The following is a 24098-nucleotide window of genomic DNA, read 5'->3' as shown; positions in this document are numbered from 1 at the left end:
CAAATACCCTTTTTTTTCTATATAGTTGTGGCGATTACGCATTTAATAACCTATAATATATTAAAAAGGTAAGTTTTAATTTTAAATTAATTTTAAAATTGAACGACAATTTTGTGATTATAATAAAACTAGGAGTATTTATTTATAAACTATCTTTTTCTTTTTCTTTTTTTGCTTCTTAGTTTTATATTTTATTTTATTTTCAAAATTGTGAAATTCGGATAATTATAAAACACTTTGATATGTATATCAAATTAATGATCAGGACAAGACATGAGCTTTAATTTGATATAGTTTATGTAAATCTTTGATATAAAATATGAAAATTATATTTGTTTAAAGATTAAAACTTAAGAAAATTATCTCTTCTCTCTCATCTTTTTTTTATAATAAATCTATGTAATTGCCACTCAATTTTAATCAAATTCTCAAATTATGCAAAATAACAAGTGAGAGTTTCCTTTGGAAAAAAAATCATAAAATAGCGCAAACTGAAGCATAAATTGAAGTATCTTTGGATTTTGGTACCAAGCCTGGTAAAATAATTAATTACTTTCATACTCAACCTGTGGAAAAGTTACATTTTATCATACTCCACACTTCTGAAATGGGCAATACATAATTATAACTTAACACAAGAACAAAACGAAAGAGAGTATGTAAATTTCCATTTCAATTATCGGACACTTCAAACAATACATAAATAAGTTATAAACTGAACTTTTACAATGCATCATAAATGCCATACAATTTCACAATTTTCTATTTGACATTTGATCCTATGTTATAACAATTAACAACAATAATGAACTATACAACAATATTAAACTGATCAACAAATTAAACCACATAGTAAATCCTCCTAATGGGAGAGATCCACAGCAACAACCCCAGCAAGAATCAAGGAGATTCAATAAATCCAACTGCTCCTTTTCTTTGAGGAGAAACTGAGTATCAAGAATGGCTTACTTAGGAGTCAGGTCAGGCGAAGGAATATCTTCACTTTTCGGTTTGCCTGGAGAATCATCTGGGTCCGAGTTAATTGGACATACAGAGGCAAACTTGCAGAACTTGCATTTCCAAAGCTCCTCCATTGGAGGGTAACTGGCTTCTCTCTTGCCCAGCCAAAACTCGAGACATGACTTAATTTGAACCTTGACCAGATCAGGGTCATATGTGAATTCATCTTCCCCTAATAAGGAATGATCTTCCTGTAACTCATATCTGTTTTAAAAAAAAACCCGTCTTATAACAGCTTATGCGATGGAAATTCTAAACTGAAATACAGGCAACAGAATTATGCATGAAGAAAATGTTGAAAGCAAATTTAACAGGGCATGCACCCATAATAAGAATATGGGAAAAATTTATAACGAATGAGAGACTTCCATTTTCATCTCATGCTTCATTTCACCAAGAACTGACATCATATACGAACTCCAAAGAACCCAGCTTATCAATTTATTTTGATGTAAACGACAGTATGTTTTGGAATAAGAAAATCAAGCCCAGCCCATCGACACTGTAGAAAGACGAATAACTCCAAAGCTACTGCAAGCGCACCTCAACAATAGCTGGTCATGAGCCATAGGCAGTGAGCAACAACTATTTCCAAAATACCGTACCACGTCGCTCAGAGTCTGCATAAACAACCACATGAATGTGAAATTAAAGTAAGCAAATTTATTTTATGTTTTGTTTTATTTTAATTTTGTAAATTTTGTAATCAGTAAGTATTTTTAATTAAGATTATAGTGTAAGCCCTGTGTTGGCATCTTTCTCTCTCTCACACACACACGAGCGCATGCACATGTTAGGAAGTGCTGGAAAGAAGCACAGTGACTGCACAAAGACAGTTTAAGGAAAACCCATGTGGAGACATTTTTCAGATGGATGGTTTTTGTTGGTTTCTCAGAAAAGTTCTTACAAATTCCAAACATCAACATTTAGAAACCTTTTCAAAAAAGAACAAATATGGGGACAAGTTTAGAAACCTTTTTGTTGGTTTCTCAGAAAAGTTCTTACAAATTCCAAACATCCACATTTAGAAACCTTTTCAAAAAAGAACAAATATCGGGACAAGTTTAACCCTAATAACTTAATCTCATACGCCACTGTTTTTCAAAGATATAAACACATTAAGATACTTTTCAAAAGTTAAGGAACATCAAATCTACTACCCAATAAATTTCACCTGTAATTTGCAAACACATCAAAATTCAATGTTCTTTCTATTAAAAACAACTTTTCAGTAATTTTCTTCACTCGTCATCACTATATTTTCCTGAGCAATCAATATATCTTAGAATTGGATTCGAGCAATATAATCAGTTATTGTCCAATTATGATGTAATTGGAATCTTATGCTACATAGTATCTGTTATTTTCATTTGTTAAATTATCCTATGCGTGAATGCTACAAGCCTATAATTGGGAAGAAACCATTTACCTGTGAAGGAAAACCTGATTTTGCTGTATTATCTCTAATTTCTGGAGATAAAATATGATTGGGATTCAATGTGAAAAAATCATAGAACTTTCGGGTGGGAAATTTGTCCGCAACTAAAGTGTCCCACATATACTTGTAGCACATTAGCTGAAACCTGCCACAAAGATTTTGACTAAATGGCTCAGAGGAGAAGGAGAAAGTAAAAGAGAGATGTTTAATCAATTGAGTGAGTAATCTATACCTTCCGTTTCTTTTTTGTGGTTCACCTGGAAGGGTCGCCCGTACACGAGTTTTGGTGTCAACTAATACTGGAAATCTAGTGGAATCAGATACAGGCATCCGAATTTCATCAATTATCCCCACCATCCACACACCTTCTACAAAGCCTACTCTGAAGGACATCAAGTACAAATGCACAAGATAGTCAACATAAACAACTCATATTCTCTATATAATCAGCATTTTAAATATGAAGGACACATATGCACATGAACATGCCTGTAGATAACAGTCGCAAATATTTCCGCTAAACATTCGTCTAACCAATTGCATAAAGAATTAAAAAGTTATTGCTAAAATACGCTGCACATGACAGGGGATTCAGCTTGGGCTGATAATTTCTCACATCTTCCATAGCAAAAAATTTAATAGAATACATGCCGTCAGCAATACAACTTTGCTCAGGTAGTCAGGTTAGTCTAAAGAGGAGGTGTTTCTCAATTTTTCTTGACATAAGGTAGTGAGTGCTAAAGATGAAGTCAAGCAAGTAAAGCTGTTTTTGCTAACTAAGAACTATTGCATAGCTCTGCTATTGGTACTCCTGCAGTGTCTCAAACTATTGGTCAACTATGGACATTACGCTTTAGCAGATATTCCCATGAAGTAAATAAGTTCTTTCTCAATTGGTAAAACACTACCCTATCTTTTATGCAGATAAGAAAAACACTGGATCTTGAAGACGGTAATTTTCTGATTGAAATGAGACAAACTCAGGCCAAGGACATTCAGCTACATCATCGAACACAATAACAGTTACTTAATCACATAAGAAATTAAGAAATACAAAAACTTACAAAGGTAACTCGCGCGTTAATCCATCAAACAATAGTTGGTTTGTACCGACAATGAAATTGATAAATTTAAGAGCCCACACATCTTCAGCACTTTCAACCTGAACTTTTACCCTTTTAATTACCTGTCCACATTCAAAACAAAGTTCATATATACTACCAGAAAATCATACGAGAGAAGTTGCATGACTACCTGATATTTGCAAAAATAATTGTCAAAACTCATATCAAAATTAAGGATCGAACAAACAGTGAAGCACTTCGCCCCCACAGAAAAGAAAATACAAGGTGCATACTGTTTCCCTGAGAGAAAAATCATTTGAAAGTACTAAAAATATCTCACATTTCACATTAATTTTAAAATTCGAAGCATTTGAAACATACCTCTTCTTCAAGTACTACATGCCGCGCACTACCTGCTTTCATAGCTTTCGTCTTTTTCGGTTTACCAAAGAGTAGAATAAACTCCGTCTGTTTTTCACACCATTCCTAAATAAAACAGAAAAAATATATATATAAAGTGGTAAACATGACAAAGATTTACACATGTAGATGTGCTATGCTTGTGATTTTTTATATGTTAATCAGTGAACCTTAGCTACTGTAATTTACGAAGTCAGCACTCACAAAACCCTTCGAACAATTCTTGAAAATTTAAATCAATTTTAGGCAAAAAAAAACATACTGCTAACAGAAGGGGAAAAGTTACGATACCGTGCCAGTAAGGTCGGTGACGGACAAGCCTCTTCCCTTTCGGAATCGATGCAAAAAGGGCTCGAGCATTCTGTTCCTCTTATTCTTCTGAGAGCTCGGGCTATTCGACCCGCAGGCCCGACCCGAATCCTCTATATCGGGCGGGCCAGTGGACGTGCAAGCGGATAGCCCGCGCTTAGACAGGAGAGAGAAGGAGCGGATTGATTTAGAATTCCTGTGGAGGTGAGAAGCAGGCATAGCGGCGGCGGCGAGGGCAGCTTCGATGAGAGCCATTTCCTCTTCGCTGACGATCTCGATGGGGATTTCGGCGGTTTTTTCACCTGAATCGGTGGAGGTGGTGGTGGGAGAGGAAGAGGAGTTGGTGGTCATTGTGGCTTATGCGGGAGGGTGGCCGTTAGAGCAGCGGCTCCGACGACGGAGGGTTCGGGGGCAACTTTGTAAATGCCGGGATGGTGTGATGTGTAAGATTTTGTGAGCAACGGTATTTTCTTTACCAACTCACATAACGATTTTATTTTATTTTTTGGAATGGCGTGTTATATACTCACATTTTCTTCAGGTAAGGGGAGGCATTTTAATGAAAGTCGTGTGCTCGATCGATTCCAATTTTTAGTAGTCATATTTTTGTTTTAATTTATCTCACGTGTTAATGAGTATTTATTTTTATTTTTTAATAAAGGTATATAAAATTTTTGCTTCATTTTAATTACTTCAATACTCACATAAAAAAAAAATTATATTCCACTCATAACACACTCAATCACTTTATTAAATTTATGTCACTCTTAATGAATACTAAAAATTAGGATGAATGAGTATTTGATAAATGGAGAATAAGTCTCACAAATAAGAAAAAGTTATGATAGGATTAATGGACCAATTAAAATGAAAAGAGGTGTGTCTATTACTGATAATGTGCGTGAATACGTGGAAATCGTAAGAATATGTTTTGAAGACGAACGATAAAGAAAGATATTTTAGAGATGGGGGAGTGTAATTTTTTTTTTAAATACTAACATTTGCACGTGTGCAACGCATGACAAACATTTTTATACTTATATTATATTATATTGTATTATATTGCACACGTCAAATATTTTTATATTATATTATATATATATATATATATATATAAAGTTGATAACAATTTAATATATGGCGAAGGTGGTTCCGGCCAACGTTAAAATATATAATAGAGGGAAGAGATACTAACATGTATAACCTAAGGCTTTTTGCTTCCAATTAAATAAAGGTCAGAATTCGACGAATTAAGGAAACAGTTAGATTGTGTTTGAATTTGAAAGTGAAGCGGATTTTTAAGCTTTCACCGAAATGGGAGTAATTTTATTGCTAGAAAATGTCATCCATTTACAATCATAAGTTCTCACTATTTATAGACTATTACAATCAGGGGCACAACAATAATTTCAATTCTTGATACGGAAGGGGCACTTCCGTCTTTCCAGAGCTCTGCTTATTCTCAACCATGGGTACCTCCGTCTTTTCCTCATTGGCATCTTCCACGTGGGCCGACAATCAGACTTTCCTTCGTTCCTGTAATTTTCAAAAGGTGATAAAAAAGACCACCTGCCAAACGGTTACAACAACCCTTCCTAGGTGCACTCATTTTCCTCGGCTAGAAAGGTCTTATTGTCTTTCTTCTTAGATCAGCGTCCCCTCAGAGTTTCCATGCCTTAGCTCATCGAACGGTTGTCTCCTCTGAGTTCTTCAACTCTGGTCGTTATCTGGGAGTTCTTCTATGTTAACTCCTGAGTTGCCTCCTCTTATAGCTTGACTCTGTATTGGTGAACCTAGATTCGTCCATTACTAATTAACACAACGAGGTCTGGTCTTGTTTCGTGGAATCGGGTATTTGGGTCAAACTTCTTTGCTTAGAGCAGAGGCACAAATACCATCCTCATCAACCACTTCCCATAGTCTCGTGGAACTGAGGCAGTCAATTCTAAAAAGACGATTCCTTCCTATCACTCCAACTGTCATTTCTCCGATCATCTTTTACCCTTGTTTTTTCGACAATTTTTCTGACAACGATTCGCCGAAAACTCGTGTTCAACGTGTCTGGAAACAAACCAGGTACTTCCGTGTCTTCCTTATCTTCTAGCGATCAAGTGTGGGTTTATTGCCTTTAGTAATTAGTTATTCCTCTCGTTTTTTCGTCCTTGTGTTTCTTCGATTTCTCAGCCTCATTCTCCTTACTTTCCGATCATCATGGTGAGAACTTGTATGATGTTTAACCACAAACTCACATCCGTTCTTCTTCCCAACGAACTCAAGGAACCAAATGGTTCGTCTCCGAGATCCCGAGGACTTTTCAATCTGATACCTTTATTACGATGATAATAAAATACTCGAGGCACCCCATAGTCTGAATACTATCCCAATCTGGAAAAACTAGATAGACGCTAGGTTACATATTCCTCCACCCTTCTTCCAACGAATCTATAATTTTTATCGCATTACGTTTTTTCAACTAGCTCCCTCTGCTATCTGCAGAGCTGTGACATGACACATTCCCCTCATTGTTCAAGGGGTAAGAGACACTACCCTACTCTTTACCCAAACTCAGTCGTTAAAATGTGTCCATAATTTTTACAGCTTTTCGTCTCGTCCTTTTTTTAAATAAAGTTATTAAACAAGCCCCCCCCCATCTATTGATAAAGACTTTACCGACAAATTCTTCTTCATTGTGTCCTATGAAAAACTATGGGAAGAATTTAACCTCTCTCAAGTCTCTTGACATCCGAAAAGGATCTTTACTCAGAGATATGCGGGGGAGGATCTCTAGAAAATAAAAAAGAAAATAAAAACTTTTTTTTAAAAGGATAGAGGAAGGAGATTTTTTTTTAAGTTTTAATCTTTAAATAAAATATAATTTTTATATTTTAATCTAATATTTATATAACATATATCAATTTAAAACTCTAATCCTGATATTTAATTTGATATGTATATCAAATAAGTATTTTATAATCAGTTGAATTTCACAATTTTATAAAATGAGCCTTCAATTATATTATAATCACAAATTTGACATTCTATTATGAAATTAATTATAGATTATAAATTTATTAAATTTAGATTTTTGGAAATTAAGAATACTAGTCCCCATTTTAAACTTCTAAACCAGAATTAATCATATTTGTGTCTCCAATTTTAAATATTTTTCACATTAAAAATTAATAGGAGTACTAGTTATTATAATTATAATTTGTATGACGTATATACTTATGTAATAATGTACATAACCACTCAAATCAGTGCAGTTAAATTTTTAATTAATATGAATTTGTACTATACTTTTTATCGAAGTATTATAACTTCATAATCAATCTTTACAAAAGGTAGCGACAAAAGTTAAGTTTCTTAAGAAAATATAGAAATACTACTATGTTAAAAAAGGAACTGCAAATCATCTCCGAGTTCACACCTAAAATCAACACCAAGAATTTAGGGCTCTTCTTCGGCAGCTCTCTGAGTCATCGTGGTTCCTACCGGCGAGTTTCCCGAGTCCGCGGTCAGCTACACGTATTCAGCTCAATCGCGATGCGTCGTCGTTTGCTCGATCCCTCATTTTCTGTCCTGTTATTGTTTTTTTCCTCCATTTTCATCTTGAGCTCCATCAGCAATCGCTCCGTAAATGCTGAAGTCATAACCTTAAATTCGGAAATTTTTAATGATAAGGTAAGTTTTATTGCACTTCATCTACATAATCAAACCCGTTTTGTGATTATCTCGTAGATCACGCCCATGGCGGTATCTGGTTAGGTTTTTTAGTTCTAGTACTGATTTTGGCATGTTTATACTAACTCAACTTAGAGACTATTGGGAGCAATTAACAATGAAAGTTTAGCTGAATATGTTGTTTCTGTATTGTTGAGTTATCGATTTGTGAATCCGGATTATACGTATGTTTTATTATGTAAACACTCACTCTCTTCTTTGACCTAATAATTCTAGCTCCAGGATGGGCTATGTGTTTAATGTCTAATGTTATAGCATGAAATCTGCTTCTGATGATTAGTTATTCTTCTAGTGCTTGATCCTTCAATAGCAATTAGCAAATCATAGTCGTATTACCGTTTTTCATTGCAGAAGTTCTTTACATAAGTTCTCTTCTGCTGATTTTGTACATATTAGTTTGCAGTGTAGTAAATTACACCAAATAACTTGGTGTGGTAGACAGCTCTGCGAGAAATAATGTGAATGTTTTACGAAAACAAAACCAGTTATCTGAATATTTTTGGTTTTATATGTATTTTGGTCAAGATTTTAAAGCCCATATATGGTTTGTTCAGATGCAGGAGAAAGATACCGCATGGTTTGTAAAGTTCTGTGTCCCTTGGTGCAAGCACTGGTAATTTTCAGATGTTATGGGCGTTTTGCTTCTGACTTTTTGTTTGATGTGAGCATCATGTATGACTTTGAAGACAAACTATTGTCAACTTAGTGATTTCTGAAATTTGTTTCCAGCAAGAATTTGGGGACATTGTGGGAGGATTTGGGGAAAGAGATGGAAGGTGAAGATGAAATTGAGATTGGAGAAGTTGATTGTGGCACAGACAAACCAGTGTGTTCTAAGGTGGATATCCATTCATATCCGACTTTCAAGTTGTTTTATAATGGAGAAGAAGTTGCAAAGTACCAAGGTGAGAAAATTCTATTTTAGAAGAAGTATATGCTCAATTCGTTTAATCTTTTTCTCTTAATTATATTGGCTGAGCTCATTACTGCTTTCTCGCTAATTTGTTTATATGAATTATTACTAAATATTACATCATCCAGTGGTTTTCTTAGTTCATTCTCATGAACTTTGTCCTTGTTTGGGTTGTTAAATGGTCTTGGATGCAAAAGACAGGTTGATCCGGCATGGCTGGTAAGTTATGACGTTCCTTCGCTTCCCACGTGACGTTGTAAAAGAGCAAAACCTCCAAACTAGTTAGTAGAAGCTTCTCACCAGATACTTTAAAAAGAGGCAAAAGCTCTAAACTGGACAACGGAATACTATGGAGAAAAAACTTCTTTGTCCCACCGGCCCACCCCACCCCTAAGCAAAAACTGTCTGTTCCTCCTGATGTTCCGCAAACCTCACCGCCTCAGTATTAGAAACTCTAGTATGCATCTATTCAATTCTGATCGTGGTCATGTTCTTAACAAGAATATTAGATATAGATCGACCCCCATTCTGTAACTTCAAAGAAATTAAAATCTCTTGACTGTAATTTTAGTATAATAAATGTAGTGCTGGAACTCATGCTAAATTAAATTAAGAATCAAAAGTAAAATAGTAGAGCTTTCCTTCAGAGGAATAACTTACCTGGTATTTATGGATTTAGTTATGGCCAGCTGGTAGTACCACTTGAAACCAATTTGGAGCTGTGTTAGATAACTTTGGGCAAGAGGTGGGGTGGTGATGTGATTCATGGATGACCTTGTTAGTTCCCTTCCAAGCAGTTAAGGATAATAAGTTTTGTAACTTTGTTACTTACTTATTTGGGGGATGTTTTTTATGCTCTTTTATGACACTTGAGCTTGACATGGAAATACAATTCATTGCTATAAGAAAATTGAGCAAGGAATTCAGTTGGACAATATGAATATTTGTGAGATATGGCAATGCGGAAATAACTAAATGGGCCAATATGATAGACGCGGATTGAATTCTCTCTCTCTCCCCACCCCTACCCAGTGCAGGAAGAGTTTTGAAAAGCATTTTCAATGTATATCTCACAATCTTTAAAAATTGATTTATTGGGTGTTAGTGTATGAAGATCTGCGCTTGCAGAACATAAACATTACTTGTGTTATTGGATTACCCTGGCATCCCATTGTTTTCTCTATCTCTTTTACTTTCTTTAGTGATATTTTCCTTCATCATTAATGCAAAGATAAACAGCTATTGTGAGGTTCTAAAGTATCTCTTTCCATTTGTGGGTCTTCTAAAGTTTCTTTCCATTTGAAAGTTCAGACCCAAACAATCTAAACACATGAATGCGATGCCCATTGTTGAATGTGATCACAAGTCTAGAGTATCATAACTGTACTAGATTAATGTTTGCAAAACTGAATGTCACAGGAACTAGGGATGTTGAATCACTCAAAAGATTTGCTCTGGAAGAAACAGTTAAAGCAGCTACAAAAGCACAACTCGAGGATGATGCTGAGTTATAACTTACCTCTCAGGTGAAGATAGTTACTCATCTGGGGGATCCCTTGCGGTTTTACAACAGTGTTGCTCTTTACTTTTTTTTACAGATTAGTCCATTACTATCATTTAGAATTTAGCTTCCTTGCAATAGATCACAGCAAAATTTTGTTTCATGAGCAATCAATTCAGAGACATCTTATTTTCATTGTGTTTTGCACACCCTTGGAATCCTTCCTGAGAATTGGTCCAACCACCACTCTAGTTTCAGATAATATGTTGCGCTAATTCGTTGCACCATTTAAGTCCAATTCTTGTTGTTGTCTTTTGTTTTGGATTATACGTATGGTGTTTTAAAGAGACTTTTGAGAATCCAACGCTTAAACATCTAAAGAAATTCTAACAACAGAAGAACAGAACAAGAAACGACAACAAATGTGTGAATGTGTTACAGTAAGTAGTTAAAACCTAAAGCCTTGGGTCTTTAGTTCCAAGTTTACTGTGGGACCACTTTTATTAGTATTAATATTCTATAAAAAAAATATTCTATAAAAAAAAAAAACCGACAAGAAAAAAATCAATAAAAAGAACAGCAAATATGCGGGATAAGGAAAGATGGTAAATAGGAAAAAAGTTCAAATTGTTTAACCGAAGTCTACATCTCAGGCTCTAAAACACAACTAGCAAAGGCTTTCGCCACCGCCCACTAAGCAACATGGTAGAAAACCATATTTGCTTAGTAATCCACTATCCTCGAAAATGAGGCTAGAAGACGCGACAAAAGGACTTTTTCAAACGATGGAAAATAAGCACCGGAAAATTGCAAAATTTGAAACATTGAGGAAATAACCAAAATCGAGGATGACTTGAGTTCCAACTTTCACTTGACTCCCTTCTTGGCAGCAGCCTTAGGTAACCTTCGGCACCAGATGGGTCCTTCTTCTCAACACTCTTGATCACACCAACAGCAACAGTCTGTCGCATGTCACGCACAGCGAATCGTCCAAGAGGAGGGTACTCGGAGAAAGTTTCCACCACCATGGGCTTGGTCGGAATCATCTTAATCATACCAGCATCACCATTTTTCAGGAACTTAGGCTCCTTCTCGAGTTCCTTACCAGAACGCCTGTCGATCTTGGTCAAGATCTCAGCAAACTTCACAGCAATGTGAGAGGTGTGGCAATCAAGCACCGGGGCATATCCATTTCCAATCTGTCCAGGGTGGTTCATGATGATGACCTGGGAGGTGAAGTTGGCGGCTTCCTTGGCAGGATCATCCTTGGAATTGGAGGCAACATAACCACGCTTCAGATCCTTTACTGCAACATTCTTCACGTTGAACCCCACGTTGTCACCAGGAAGAGCCTCTTGCAAGGCCTCATGGTGCATCTCAACAGACTTAACTTCAGTTGTCAAACCAGATGGGGCAAAGGTGACAACCATACCGGGCTTGATCATACCAGTCTCAACACGACCCACAGGCACAGTACCAATACCACCAATCTTGTACACATCCTGAAGTGGCAGACGGAGAGGCTTGTCTGATGGCCTCTTGGGCTCCAGGATCTGGTCGAGTGCCTCAAGAAGGGTTGGGCCCTTGTACCAGTCCAGGTTGGTGGACCTCTCAATCATGTTGTCTCCCTCAAATCCAGAAATAGGGACGAACGGAATTTTGTCGGGATTGTATCCAACCTTCTTGAGGTAGGAGGCCACTTCCTTGATGATTTCATCGTACCTAGCCTTGGAGTATTTTGGTGTGGTGGCATCCATCTGCACAACAATGTTAACAACTTGTTAGATTGTGTAAAGATTAAATCTGAGATGCTACAAAAATCAAATTAAGTACTATACATTCTAAAAATATCTTTACCTTGTTGCAGCAGCAAATCATTTGCTTCACTCCAAGAGTGAAAGCAAGCAATGCATGCTCACGGGTCTGACCATCCTTGGAAATACCAGCCTCAAAACCACCAGTGGTGGAGTCAATGATGAGGACAGCACAGTCAGCCTGTGAGGTACCCGTAATCATGTTCTTGATAAAGTCACGATGTCCGGGAGCATCAATGACCGTGCAATAGTACTTGGTGGTCTCAAACTTCCACAAGGCAATATCAATGGTGATACCACGCTCACGCTCAGCCTTGAGCTTGTCGAGCACCCACGCATACTTGAATGACCTCTTGTTCATCTCAGCGGCTTCTTTCTCGAACCTCTCAATGACACGCTTGTCAATTCCACCAAGCTTGTAGATCAAGTGACCAGTGGTTGTCGACTTTCCAGAGTCGACATGGCCAATGACCACAATGTTAATGTGAGTCTTCTCTTTACCCATGATAACTCAGCAAATAATGCTGCAACAACAAACATCATTGTGAGCATAATCAGGCAGCTGAAACTAGTGATACTGTCCCAACTAAAACCAAACTTTAAAAAAACAAACCTCCATTTGAGACTAAACAAAATAGCATAAACATTCAACATACCAATAATTATCGATTTTCTACTGAAATTTCAAGTTTACAGGATTATTAAAGGAGATCTAGTAACATGCAGAAAGCAAAAGTTCAGATCTGCAACTCGATCCATCAAACGCATTCAACCGATATAGGCCATGCAAACAAGTACATTAAAAGACATCAAATTAAGCATGCAAGCTAAAATTCGTCACCGGAAATGGATCATTCCACGCAAAATCTATCAGATAAATCAATGAAAAATGACATCGCTTAAACGAGAACCTAAAATTTAAAGCATGCGATAAATAAACATGTTATTATACATCCATAATAAACAGAATTATCGGATTCCAAAAGTTCAAAACGAATTACATTTGCAGATGTGCACATATGCAATAGACGGAAGCGCAAAGATAGAGAGAAATAGGTAGAATGTCTGACCTTAGAGAGAAGATTAGTGAGAGAAGGCAGGGCAGTTGTCCGCCGTGAGATTTTTCAAAGTGTGAGAGAAAAGGAGTGAGCTGAGGAATAAGAAATTTATACCTGAAGTGTCTGAAGAAAAAGGGTTGGATTAGGGTTTCTCCTGGGCCGTAGGATCGAGTAGGATCTGACGGATGAAAATAGGCGGATTATAAACAGAGCTGCGGCTTGTGTTGTTTACTCCCTTTTCTGCCCTAATGCGCGGCGTCTTCTACCATCCATCTGCCATCGTAATTACTTCCTCGTCCTCGGCTTTTTCGCCCAATTACCACTATGACACTAGTAAATTTCAGCGGTTTTTATTTTGCAATTTACATGTTTGATAAGAAATATAATTAAGTATTTTATACTTTACTAGTGTACCACCCGCGCTATGCGCGGTGATTGTAATTTTAAATTTACGTAAATTATTATTTTAGACTCTAGTAAATTGTATATATGCTTTATAATTATTATTCATCTAGTCCCAATTCGATATACCATATTTTTTATTTGAAAAATCTAATTTAATATGTCATTTTTTAAAATGAAAAATCAATATATAATAAACACCCTCACTCAACATCATTATTTACATTAAATATCATTGTGGCCCACAAATTATTATCTATCTTTTCACTTAAAATTCATGCCCAAGCTCCGTGGCCTATTAAATTGGACGGAGTGAATAATATAAACTAATAAAATTAAAATTAATTTGATGCCAAATTTATTATATGTAAAGTGATCAATGTAATTTATACAAAAATATAACATGTCTATATATATATATATATATATATATATATATATATATATATATATAATGTCATTTGTATAGGGAGTTCTATAACTATACAAATCAAATTTATCGTATAAAATAAGTTGTCTATGAATTCATTATGTAACATTACGAATTTTCTATGAAAAATGATGAATTTTAATTTAAAGAAAAAAACTATAATATTCAAATTTTGGACCAATAATTCATTTAGCAAAGCTATGATTTCACCAAAAATCTTCACAATTTAAGGGATTAAAATATTTGCTATTAAGCATAATGGTACGTGACATGCTATATTTCAACACATATTTTTGAAATATTAATAGACATGTAAAGATATTCGAACTTAACTTAATACCTATCTGGTGAGGAGCAATATATGCAGAGTAGGGAGAGAGTACAAATCAGGGGAATCACTCTCATCAGAGGAACCGTATGGGTCAGAAGAACCATTTTTACCAGAAGGATTTCACCCATCAGAGGAATGACTCTAGCCAGAGGAGTCATCCACACCAGAGGAGTCATTCTTGACAGAGGAGCCCTTTTAGCCAGAGGAGTCATCCGCACCAGAGAAGTCATTCCTGACAGAGGAGCCCTCTTTTCCAGAGGAGTCATCCACGCCAGAGATGTCAACATCACCAGAGAAAACGCCTTCGCCAGAGAAGATATTTCCATCAGAGGAGCCAATAAACGCGCGGGAAGGTCTCCCGCGTATTATCGGAATTACCATTGTACCCTTCCGTCACACAAGACGCATGCACCGAAGATGTTTTTACCATTTTACCCCTCTGCTTGTAAATCTATAAATAGGGCCCGAGCCCGTGTATTATTTACGCTATCTCATATTTTCAAATACAACTGATATTTTCTCCTTTCGTGCAAGATTTCCGATTGTTCTTTACTCCGTCTTCTTCCAGTCATTACACTAGGTATAGTTCATGGTTTTCCTCCATAGTTTTAGGTGTTGGTTTCATTAAACACCAACTGGCGCCGTCTGTGGGAAACAATGGGCTAAGGCGTGAGAATTCCACCCCCTGCGTATGCAGATCCGGAATCGTCGCCGGATTTGCATGCGTAGGTCCCAATTACGCCATCATTCGGATGTTTCAAGTTATTGTAGATCAGTTTTTATGTTTTCGTGCAAATTTACTTACAAGTTCGGGAGATCTACGTTCAATTGTGTTTTTGTGCATGGGGAAAAGGTGGCGACGGTTATAAATTATGAATTAGGGAAAATTTACGTTTCTTCACTGTGGATCGGGGTAATTATGGGCAAACGTGAGTTTCCTTTGGAGAATGGAGAGATTATTCGTAGATCTAACGGTTTTATCGGTGAATTATGGAATTTTGGCTCTGTTTTTGCTTAATGATGGGCTCTGTGTTGGGGATTTGTGGGTTTGCAGCGATAGGATGTTAGTTAGCACTCCATTTTGGTTATGATTGGGCTTGCGTGGTTGATCTGTGAGTGTTTTTTGTTCGCGGATGGTGCTTATCAGTATTTTCCATGTTTTTATGGTTAATCCTCGTGTTTTATCGGTGGATCGGGGAATAGTGTTTTGTTTTCGTTATGGTGAGGCTGATACTGTTAATTTACTGGTATTTTTCATTTAAGAAGGATGTTTATCAGTGTTTCCATGGTTTCTATGGTTAGTCTTCGTTGTGCTTGGGCTCGTGTGGTTAAATCTGTGGGTTTTCTTCGTTTGAGGCTTGATAATTACCGTTACTTCCTTTGCCTGGACGACAAATCTTCGTTCTATATCGTTGGATCGGAGTTAATGCCCTGTTTTTGTTATGTTGGCTCTGTGCTGAGGGTTTATAGACGTTTTTCGTTTAAGGGAGGGGGTTTATGGGTGTTTTCCGTGATTTTCGTGGTTAATCTTCGATTTCGGTGATTGAATTGGGAGGTTATGCTCTGATCCTGATGTATTGGAGTTCTTTGTTGCGGATCTGTGGGTTTTTGTGGTTAATCGTCGATGTCGAGAGTATTTATTGTCGTTGATACAAGAGTTTTACCTCAATAATATGATGATTAAACACTTTGTCTTAGTTATGGTGAGATCCGTATTGTTGTTTTGTGAATGATCTTCACTTATGGGAAACGATTATTCATGATTCTCCATGTTTTCCTTGACTAATCTTCGAATTATTAGCTTCGTCTCTTACATAATTCCTTTTCTTATCATGTCAATGCAATCGTGCTAACATATCTTCTGGTGGTAGCTCTGCTTGTATTTATCTCTGGGTATTTTGCGTCTGTTGAAGTTTTATTGAGGGCTCTGTTTTCTCAATCTATACTCTGGGTTTATTTCCCCGAGTGTAGAATTACTTGGAAGGGAATTTTTTAACGGTCTCTACACCGGAAGCCGGGATTTCTTATTGGATTTCTTACATTGGGACTCCAATCGGTAATAAGGGGTTTATTCTTTCGTAGTTAGAATGGTTTCTCACTTTGTTTATGTGTAGGTACCATGGGATCATCAGATGCTCACCGCAACTTAGAAAGGGAGTTCGACTCCGTTGCTCTCACCACTGAGGTGCTACATTCGCTGTTCCCTGGCCTACAGGGCAATGCTACCTTCACTGCCCCACCAGGGTTTCAGGCTATCCCCGCCACGCCGTTGACAGGGTTGAATGCAAGTCTCCAGAGATCTACTCTGGTGACTCCAGGATCTGACATGCCATGCTTAACTCCCGTGTCTGGAGCGGGACAAATCACGTTTGGATCGATGGAACAGATGATGGCGCTGCTTCACTACTCCGCTGTGCGTCAGGCACTAGGAACTCCCATGTTGTCCACTGTTCCCACTGTAGCTCCACTGGTGGGAACGGCTACTCTGCAGGGCGCTGAGGCCCCACCTCCCGCTGCTCAGGAGGTAAACACTTTAGCAATCAACAAACAAGCTGCGATGCCTCTGGAAGTGCAAGGGGACCCGGCTGACAGGGAAGTGGAAAGAAGACCAGAGGGGAGTCGGATCAGACTCAACAGTGTTGTGAGAAAGGAGAGGGTTGACGAGTCTGATAGTCAATCCGTCTCCTTGGTGTTCGAAGAAGAGAGACCGAGGGAGAAAGCTCGGCTAAAAAACCAAGTGTCTCAGCTGAAACATCAACTCCAGGATCTGGAGGAATCACTGAGGGAGAAATCCCGAAGGGAGGACAGGGAACAAAGGTCAGGAAAATCGCACCAGGTGGAGAAGTCCCATCGATCGGAAAAATCGCGCTACACAGAGAGGTCAGAGGAAAGAGAGCCGGAGTATTCCTCTGGCAGACATGAATATAGAGTCCACAAGCGCCACGCTCATGAAGTACCCAGGGACAGGAGGGAACAGGGGAGGCATAAGGGGGACAAGAGAGCTAAGACATCGAGGTTCCACCCGATCAACAACCGCAGTCCTTTCTCAGATGATATTTTGGCAGATGCCTTACCTAGAAGCTACAAGCCCATCTCACTGGATTACGATGGCACTACCGATCCGGAGGTACACCTCAATCGGTTTGAAGGGTTGGTTACGTTGCACATGTACACGGAGGGCATCAAATGCCGGATCTTCTCCACTACCCTTACTGGACCAGCTCAGTTATGGTTTGGGACGCTGCCCCCAAATTCCATTCACTCTTTCGAAGAATTACAGACTCGTTTTTTGCGTCAATTCGCGAGTTCACGGAGGGTAGGGAAGTCAGCCCTTTCGCTGATGGATATTAAGCAGGAGCAGGGAGAAACGCTTCGGGAGTACACAGCAAGGTTTAACCTTGCCGCTCTGGAAGTGCCAGAGGCAGAATCGCAAATTAAAAACTGCGCTTATGTCAGAGGACTCAGGCCAGGGATCTTTTTTGACGAATTACAAATTCGACCAGCAAGGGATTTTGATGACATCATGGCAAGGCTGCCGGGTTATCTACAATTGGAGGATGCCAAAATGGCGAGGAAGGTGGAAAATGAGAAACACAGGGTCAAGAAAGTTGAGGAAGCACCCGAAAAACAAAGACATCAAGATAGGGCTCCATTCAGAGGGTTACCTCCGAGAGTACTCCCACCCCAGGGAGGAATGCCGCCCCAACAACAGCGCACTGTAAATGAGGTTACGCGGTTTACCGAATACACGCCCTTGATTAAACCACAAGAAGAAATTTTTCATCTGATAAAGGATCAGCCGTTCTTTAGGGCACCGGGGACCTACCGGACTGGGCCGCCACAGGAAGGGCCTAACAATAAGTTGTGTGAATATCACAATTCCTTCGGGCATTACACGAAATATTGTGGACACCTTAAGCACCAATTGGAGTTATTGGTGCGCCAGGGATGTCTCGACCACTTCATTGACAGGGGAAATGAAGGTCAGAGGAGGACTGATCAGAGGGATCAGCGGGATCAGAGAGATCAGCGAGATCAGAGGGATCAAAGAAATAACCGGGATCAGCGACGAGAGCAGGGGAACAACAACAGAGATCGCAGGCTCGATGATAACCAGGATAATCGCAGAGAAGGGGCAGACAGACAAAATCTTCCTCCCCCCCCGTATAGAAGGGAAGTTCACATGATTTGTGGGGAAAACGGGATGCCCACATCAAATAGGGCTAAAAAGCAGGTCGTCAGAGCAGTCAAAACAGGGTATTATCCTAAAAGGGTCATGGAAGTCACCAGCGCGGCAGAGGAGCCGGCAATCACTTTTGGAGCAGAGGATATACGCACATTAATGTATCCGCATGATGATGCGCTGGTCATCACGGCGGACATTGCCGGCTGTATTATTCACCGTATTTTCGTGGATTTGGGCAGCGCTGTAAACATCTTGTACAAGGAATGTCTCCAAAATATGGGAATCAACGCTCATGTTGAGCCGACAAATGCTCCTCTGTTTGGGTTTGGAGGAGAGATGGTCATGCCCTTGGGGTATGTAGAGTTGCCGTTGATTCTTGGCAGTACAGTGGCGGGCAACAAAACAAGGATGGTACGTTTCTTAGTGGTGGATATGCCTAAACCCTCGTACAATGTCATACTTGGCCGGCCCGCCTTGACGGCGTTCAAGGCGGTTATCTCTTTGTTTCACCTAAAAATGAAGTTTCCAATCGAGGGTGGAAGAGTGGGAGAAGTTTGTGGCGATCAGACGACATCAAAAGCATGCCACGTGCAAATGCTCACACAGTCAGCAGGGCAGAAAAGGGAAAGATGGACAGAGGGGGCGAATGCCCGGAAAAGGGGGAAAGTGGGCGAGGTGCATGCCCCAGCAGAGGAGCGCCAAGAGTTGGCGGATTTATTAAAAGACAGAGACTCCACAGAGAAAACCGCGCTGGTGTCCACTAGCGATGTTTGCAATATGATAGAGTTATTTCCAGGGAAAGAGGGTTTCCAGACTAAGATTGGATCGGCCATGAGTGATCAAGTCAGAGAAGAGCTCATTGGTTGTCTCCGGCGAAATGCGGATGTGTTCGCTTTCAGCACCGCAGATTTGAAGGGAATCGATAGAGGGTTGGCGGAGCATTGCCTCAACGTGGACCCTAAGGTCAAGCCAGTAAAGCAACGGACAAGGAATTTTGGGGCTGAAAAGGACGCTGCCATCAGAGAGCAAGTCTATGAACTATTGAAAGCTGGGCATATTGTGGAAGTGCAATACCCAGAGTGGATCTCAAACGCAGTGATGGTACCCAAGAAGACAAACACCTGGAGGATGTGTGTGGACTTCCGAGATTTAAACGCCGCTTGTCCGAAGGACCACTATCCTCTGCCGAGGATTGACCAATTGGTGGACTCCACTTCAGGATGTGCCTTATTATCCATGATGGATGCGTACCAAGGGTATCATCAGGTAAAGATGAACAGGGGAGACATCGCCAAAACGGCCTTTGCCGTCTGTTGTGGCGTATATGGGTGGAAGAGTATGCCGTTCGGTCTGAAGAATGCAGGAGCCACATATCAGCGGATGATGGAGAAAATTTTCAAAGAACAGCTTGCTAAGAATATCTCAGTATACGTAGACGATATGCTCGTACGGAGTAACAGGGCAGAGGACCATGTGTCGGATCTGGAAGAAATCTTCACAGTAGTCAGAGATCACAGACTCATGTTGAACCCAGCAAAGTGCACTTTTGGGGTCACAACAGGGAAATTCTTGGGGTATAAAGTCACACCAGCAGGGATTGAGGTCAACGCCGACAAGGTCAAAGCTATTTTGGAAATGACACCGCCTAGAGGAATCAAGGAGGTGCAGACTCTGAACGGGCGTATCACTGCCCTAAGCAGGTTTATATCGAGATCGGCAGAACGGAGCATGCCGTTTTTCAAAGTACTGAGGAAGGGAACCAAGTTTTTGTGGACAGAGGAATGCCGCGCAGCGTTTGAGGATCTTAAAGTATACCTAGCGAAACTCCCAACCCTGACCAAGCCGGTCCCGGGAGAAACGTTGTATTTATACATAGCTATGGGGGAGGAGTCAATCAGCTCTGTGCTAATCAGAGAGGAAGGAAGTCATCAGAGACCTATCTATTTTGTCAGCAGAATTATTCAGGGCCCTGAGCTCAACTACACAGAGATCGAGAAGGCGGCTCTGGCGGTCATGATCACGGCAAGAAAGCTGAGGCCTTATTTCCTTTCACATCGAGTGGTGGTACGCACGTCTTTACCTTTTAAACAAGTTTTGGGGCGCGCGGATTTGTCGGGAAGAATGGTCAAATGGGCTGTGGAACTAGGGGAATATGATGTAGAGTACGAGCCACGAACGGCGATCAAGGCGCAGGCATTGGCAGACTTCATACAAGAAACAACTCGTCGTCCCATACCAGAGTTTTGGGTGGCTTATGTGGATGGGTCAGTGACAAAAGAGGGGTGCGGAATCGGGGTTTATATTACTTCGCCAGGTTATGGGACATACCAGTTCGCCATCAAATTCACCTGTCGGTTATCTAACAATGAGGCGGAGTATGAGGCCGTGGTCAGAGGGGCTCATATCCTATCAGAGCTTAAAGCTGAGTGTGTTATTATAAAAACAGACTCCCAGCTGGTTGCACAACAGTTCTCGGGAAGTTATAATATCAAGGATCAGAGGATGAAGGCGTACCATACAAAAATCAGCGGAATGAAAGAAAAGTTCATGGAATTCAAGCTCGAGCAGATTTCACGGGAGGAGAATACAAAAGCGGATCTACTAGCGCGAATGGCTAGCGCGGTGGAGCAAACTTGGAGTGATGAAATTATTCTACTCTGTGATACCAGAGAGATGGAAACTTCGCAGGTATTCTCGGTAGAGATCAGAGATGATTGGCGGGCTCCGATTATACACTTTCTGAAGACAGGGGAACGACTAAGCAGAGAATCCAACCAAAGGGCCCGCTATGAAAATTACTGCCTAATCAATGATCAACTCTTCAAAAGATCCTTTACTCAACCTCTGCTAAAATGTTTATCGCCAGAGGAAGCTAACTTTGCTCTGAAAGAGATTCATGCAGGTTGCTGCGGCGGGCACACCGGATTTCGAGACCTTGTACGCAAGATCATTCGGGCAGGTTTTTATTGGCCTCACATCAACCAGGAAGCCAGAGAATTTGTCCGCAAGTGTGAAGCTTGCCAGCGGCATGCCGGGAAAATCAACATACCAGAGGAGCCCATGGGTGTAATGTACGCTGCTTGTCCGTTTGATAAATGGGGCATTGATATAGTTGGGAAGCTGCCTACAGCACCTGGAGGGAAATGCTTTCTCATTGTGGCAGTGGACTATTTTTCCAAATGGGTCGAAGCTGAGGCCGTGAGCAAGATCGATGAAGTCACAGTGGAACGTTTTATCTGGAGGAATATCTGTTGCAGATTCGGAGTGCCACGCATCATCGTGTCTGATAATGGGACTCAATTTACAGGGCAACGGGTTACGGACTTCTGCGATCGAATGGATATCACACAGCGGTTTGTCTCGGTGGCTCATCCACAGGCAAATGGACAAGTGGAATTGGCTAATAGGACCATATGTGAGGGCATCAAGAAGAGGCTAAATCAGAGCAGAGGGAAGTGGGTGGAGGAGCTGGATACCGTTCTTTGGGCTTACCGAACTAGTCCAAAAACGGCGACAGGGGAAGCACCATTCACACTGGTGTATGGATCCAATGCGGTGATACCAGCAGAGGCACGACTAGAATCATACCGGATCACCACGTATGACACTGAGCACAATGAGGAGCTCCGCCGAGCAGAGCTGGACTTGGTGGAGGCACAGAGGGAGGAAGCCCGGGTCAGAGCGGCCAAGTACAAAGGCATTATCAAAGCAGGATATGACAAGAGAGTCAGAGTGAGGAAATTGGCCAAGGGTGATTTGGTTCTCAAACGAGCTGATGCGTTGAAGGCGGTGGGCAAGTTCGAAGCCAATTGGGAAGGGCCATACATCATCACAGAGGTCTTGGGAGGCGGTGCATACATACTGTCGGATTCAGACGGCAGAGCTCTCCCCAGGCCATGGAATATAAACACACTTAAAAAGTTCTATGTATAACTGCTTCTTAGCAGGAATGACCGCTTTGTAGACCGGATACTCTTTTTCCCCACAGGGGTTTTAACGAGGTCCGGGGCCATAATATCAATAAAACAGATATGTGGTTCTAGGGAATTCCCTGGTGTCGTTTTATTTACTTTATTTATCATTTTCTTACATTACATATGCTACTTAACATGTTCGTGCAGAGCACTGCACATGTCACCAGAGGGGGGAGTAGGGTGTATACCCATAATCCTCAATTTTTAAATTCAAAATGCAAACTGCTTCTTAGCAGGACAAGGGAGAAACAAATACAAAAACTGCTTCTTAGCAGGTCAAAGGGAAAGCAAGCATCAGGGATGGACGTCTCTTCTTCCATGATCCAACACTCTGAGTTCTTCTTCGTGGCTGGGACACGCTCACCTCTCAGATCTACTTCAACTCCATTTTGTGTCTGCAGAATACCAAGAAAAACAACAAGTCAAAATGCCAAAAAGAAAGAATACAGAGGAGGAACAAACCAAAGGCCAGATCTGAGGAACCAACGCTCAGATCCGGAAACCCAACGCCCAGATCTGGGAAATCAACGGCTAGATCTGAGAAGCCTGGTTATAAAACACTCAAGCAAGGGAACTCCACTCGTTACAACCACAAAGTTAGAGATCTACACCAGAAGCACAGGGGAAAAGGCGGAGCCCTCAGGGATGTGAGTGTTTAGAGGGGAAATTCCCTTACTTGAGTGCCTTACAACCGATCTAGGGAGGCAAAACATCAACAGAATCCAGGGTTGGAAGGATCGGAAGAGGATATATATAGAGGCGATTCTGGGCTTAAGAAATGGGCTAAGGGATAATGGGCCCGCATGAGCTTATGGGCCGGAGAAGGGTGTAAGAAATAATTGGGCCAACATGTTCATAACAGAGTATTGCACATGTCACCAGAGGGGGGAGTAGGGTGTATACCCGTAGGTCCCAATTTTTAAATTCAAAAATCGCTTCTCAGCAAGACTAGGGCAAATCAGAGGAATTACGCTCCACCAGAGCAGAAGGGTTACGCTCCACCAGAGCAGAAGGGTCACGCTCAACCAGAACAGAAGGGTTGCTGACAATCGTAAGCCGCGAAAGTTGGTTGTGCCACTCGGGCCCTCCATGCTCCGCGCAGAGGTTGCTGACAATCGTAAGCCGCGAAAGTTGGTTGTGCCACTCGGGCCCTCCATGCTCCGCAGAGGTTGCTGACAATCGTAAGCCGCGAAAGTTGGTTGCGCCACTCGGGCCCTCCATGCTCCGCGCAGAGGTTGCTGACAATCGTAAGCCGCGAAAGTTGGTTGTGCCATTCGGGCCTTCCATGCTCCGCGCAGAGATAGCACTTAATCGTAAGCCGCGAAAGTTGGTTGCACCCCCCGGGTTTTCCATGCTCCGCGCAGAGGTTGCTTTAACCGTAAGCCACGAAAGTTGGTCACACCCCCCGGGTTTTCCATGCTTCGTGCAGGGTGTTCTTTCAATCGTAAGCCGCGAAAGTTGGTCGTGCCATTCGGGCCCTCCATGCTCCGCGCA

At 40.6% G+C, this 24098-nt stretch overlaps 2 protein-coding genes and 1 pseudogene across 2 annotated transcripts; 1 reads left to right on the top strand and 2 right to left on the bottom strand.

Annotated features, from left to right (window-relative positions):
* Positions 1 to 643: 643 nt before the first annotated feature.
* LOC131000689 (exonuclease V, chloroplastic) lies at positions 644 to 4832 on the bottom strand. The gene is made up of 7 exons (XM_057926717.1): positions 4234 to 4832; positions 3904 to 4008; positions 3523 to 3644; positions 2691 to 2840; positions 2450 to 2603; positions 1564 to 1640; positions 644 to 1224 (listed from the first exon to the last, which is right to left on the bottom strand). The coding sequence occupies exons 1-7, from the start codon at positions 4600 to 4602 to the stop codon at positions 966 to 968; spliced, it is 1236 nt and encodes a 411-aa protein (XP_057782700.1). The 5' UTR covers positions 4603 to 4832; the 3' UTR covers positions 644 to 965.
* A 2732-nt stretch (positions 4833 to 7564) lies between these two features.
* LOC131000688 (protein disulfide-isomerase 5-1) lies at positions 7565 to 10604 on the top strand. The gene is made up of 4 exons (XM_057926716.1): positions 7565 to 7935; positions 8550 to 8608; positions 8725 to 8900; positions 10328 to 10604. The coding sequence occupies exons 1-4, from the start codon at positions 7642 to 7644 to the stop codon at positions 10420 to 10422; spliced, it is 624 nt and encodes a 207-aa protein (XP_057782699.1). The 5' UTR covers positions 7565 to 7641; the 3' UTR covers positions 10423 to 10604.
* A 391-nt stretch (positions 10605 to 10995) lies between these two features.
* On the bottom strand, positions 10996 to 13448 carry LOC131000687 (elongation factor 1-alpha-like; annotated as a pseudogene).
* Positions 13449 to 24098: the final 10650 nt, after the last annotated feature.

The sequence above is a fragment of the Salvia miltiorrhiza genome, chromosome 8, assembly GCF_028751815.1.
Source record: "Salvia miltiorrhiza cultivar Shanhuang (shh) chromosome 8, IMPLAD_Smil_shh, whole genome shotgun sequence".
NCBI classification, from domain to species: Eukaryota; Viridiplantae; Streptophyta; class Magnoliopsida; order Lamiales; family Lamiaceae; genus Salvia; species Salvia miltiorrhiza.
This window is presented reverse-complemented; position numbering and strand designations above follow the sequence as displayed.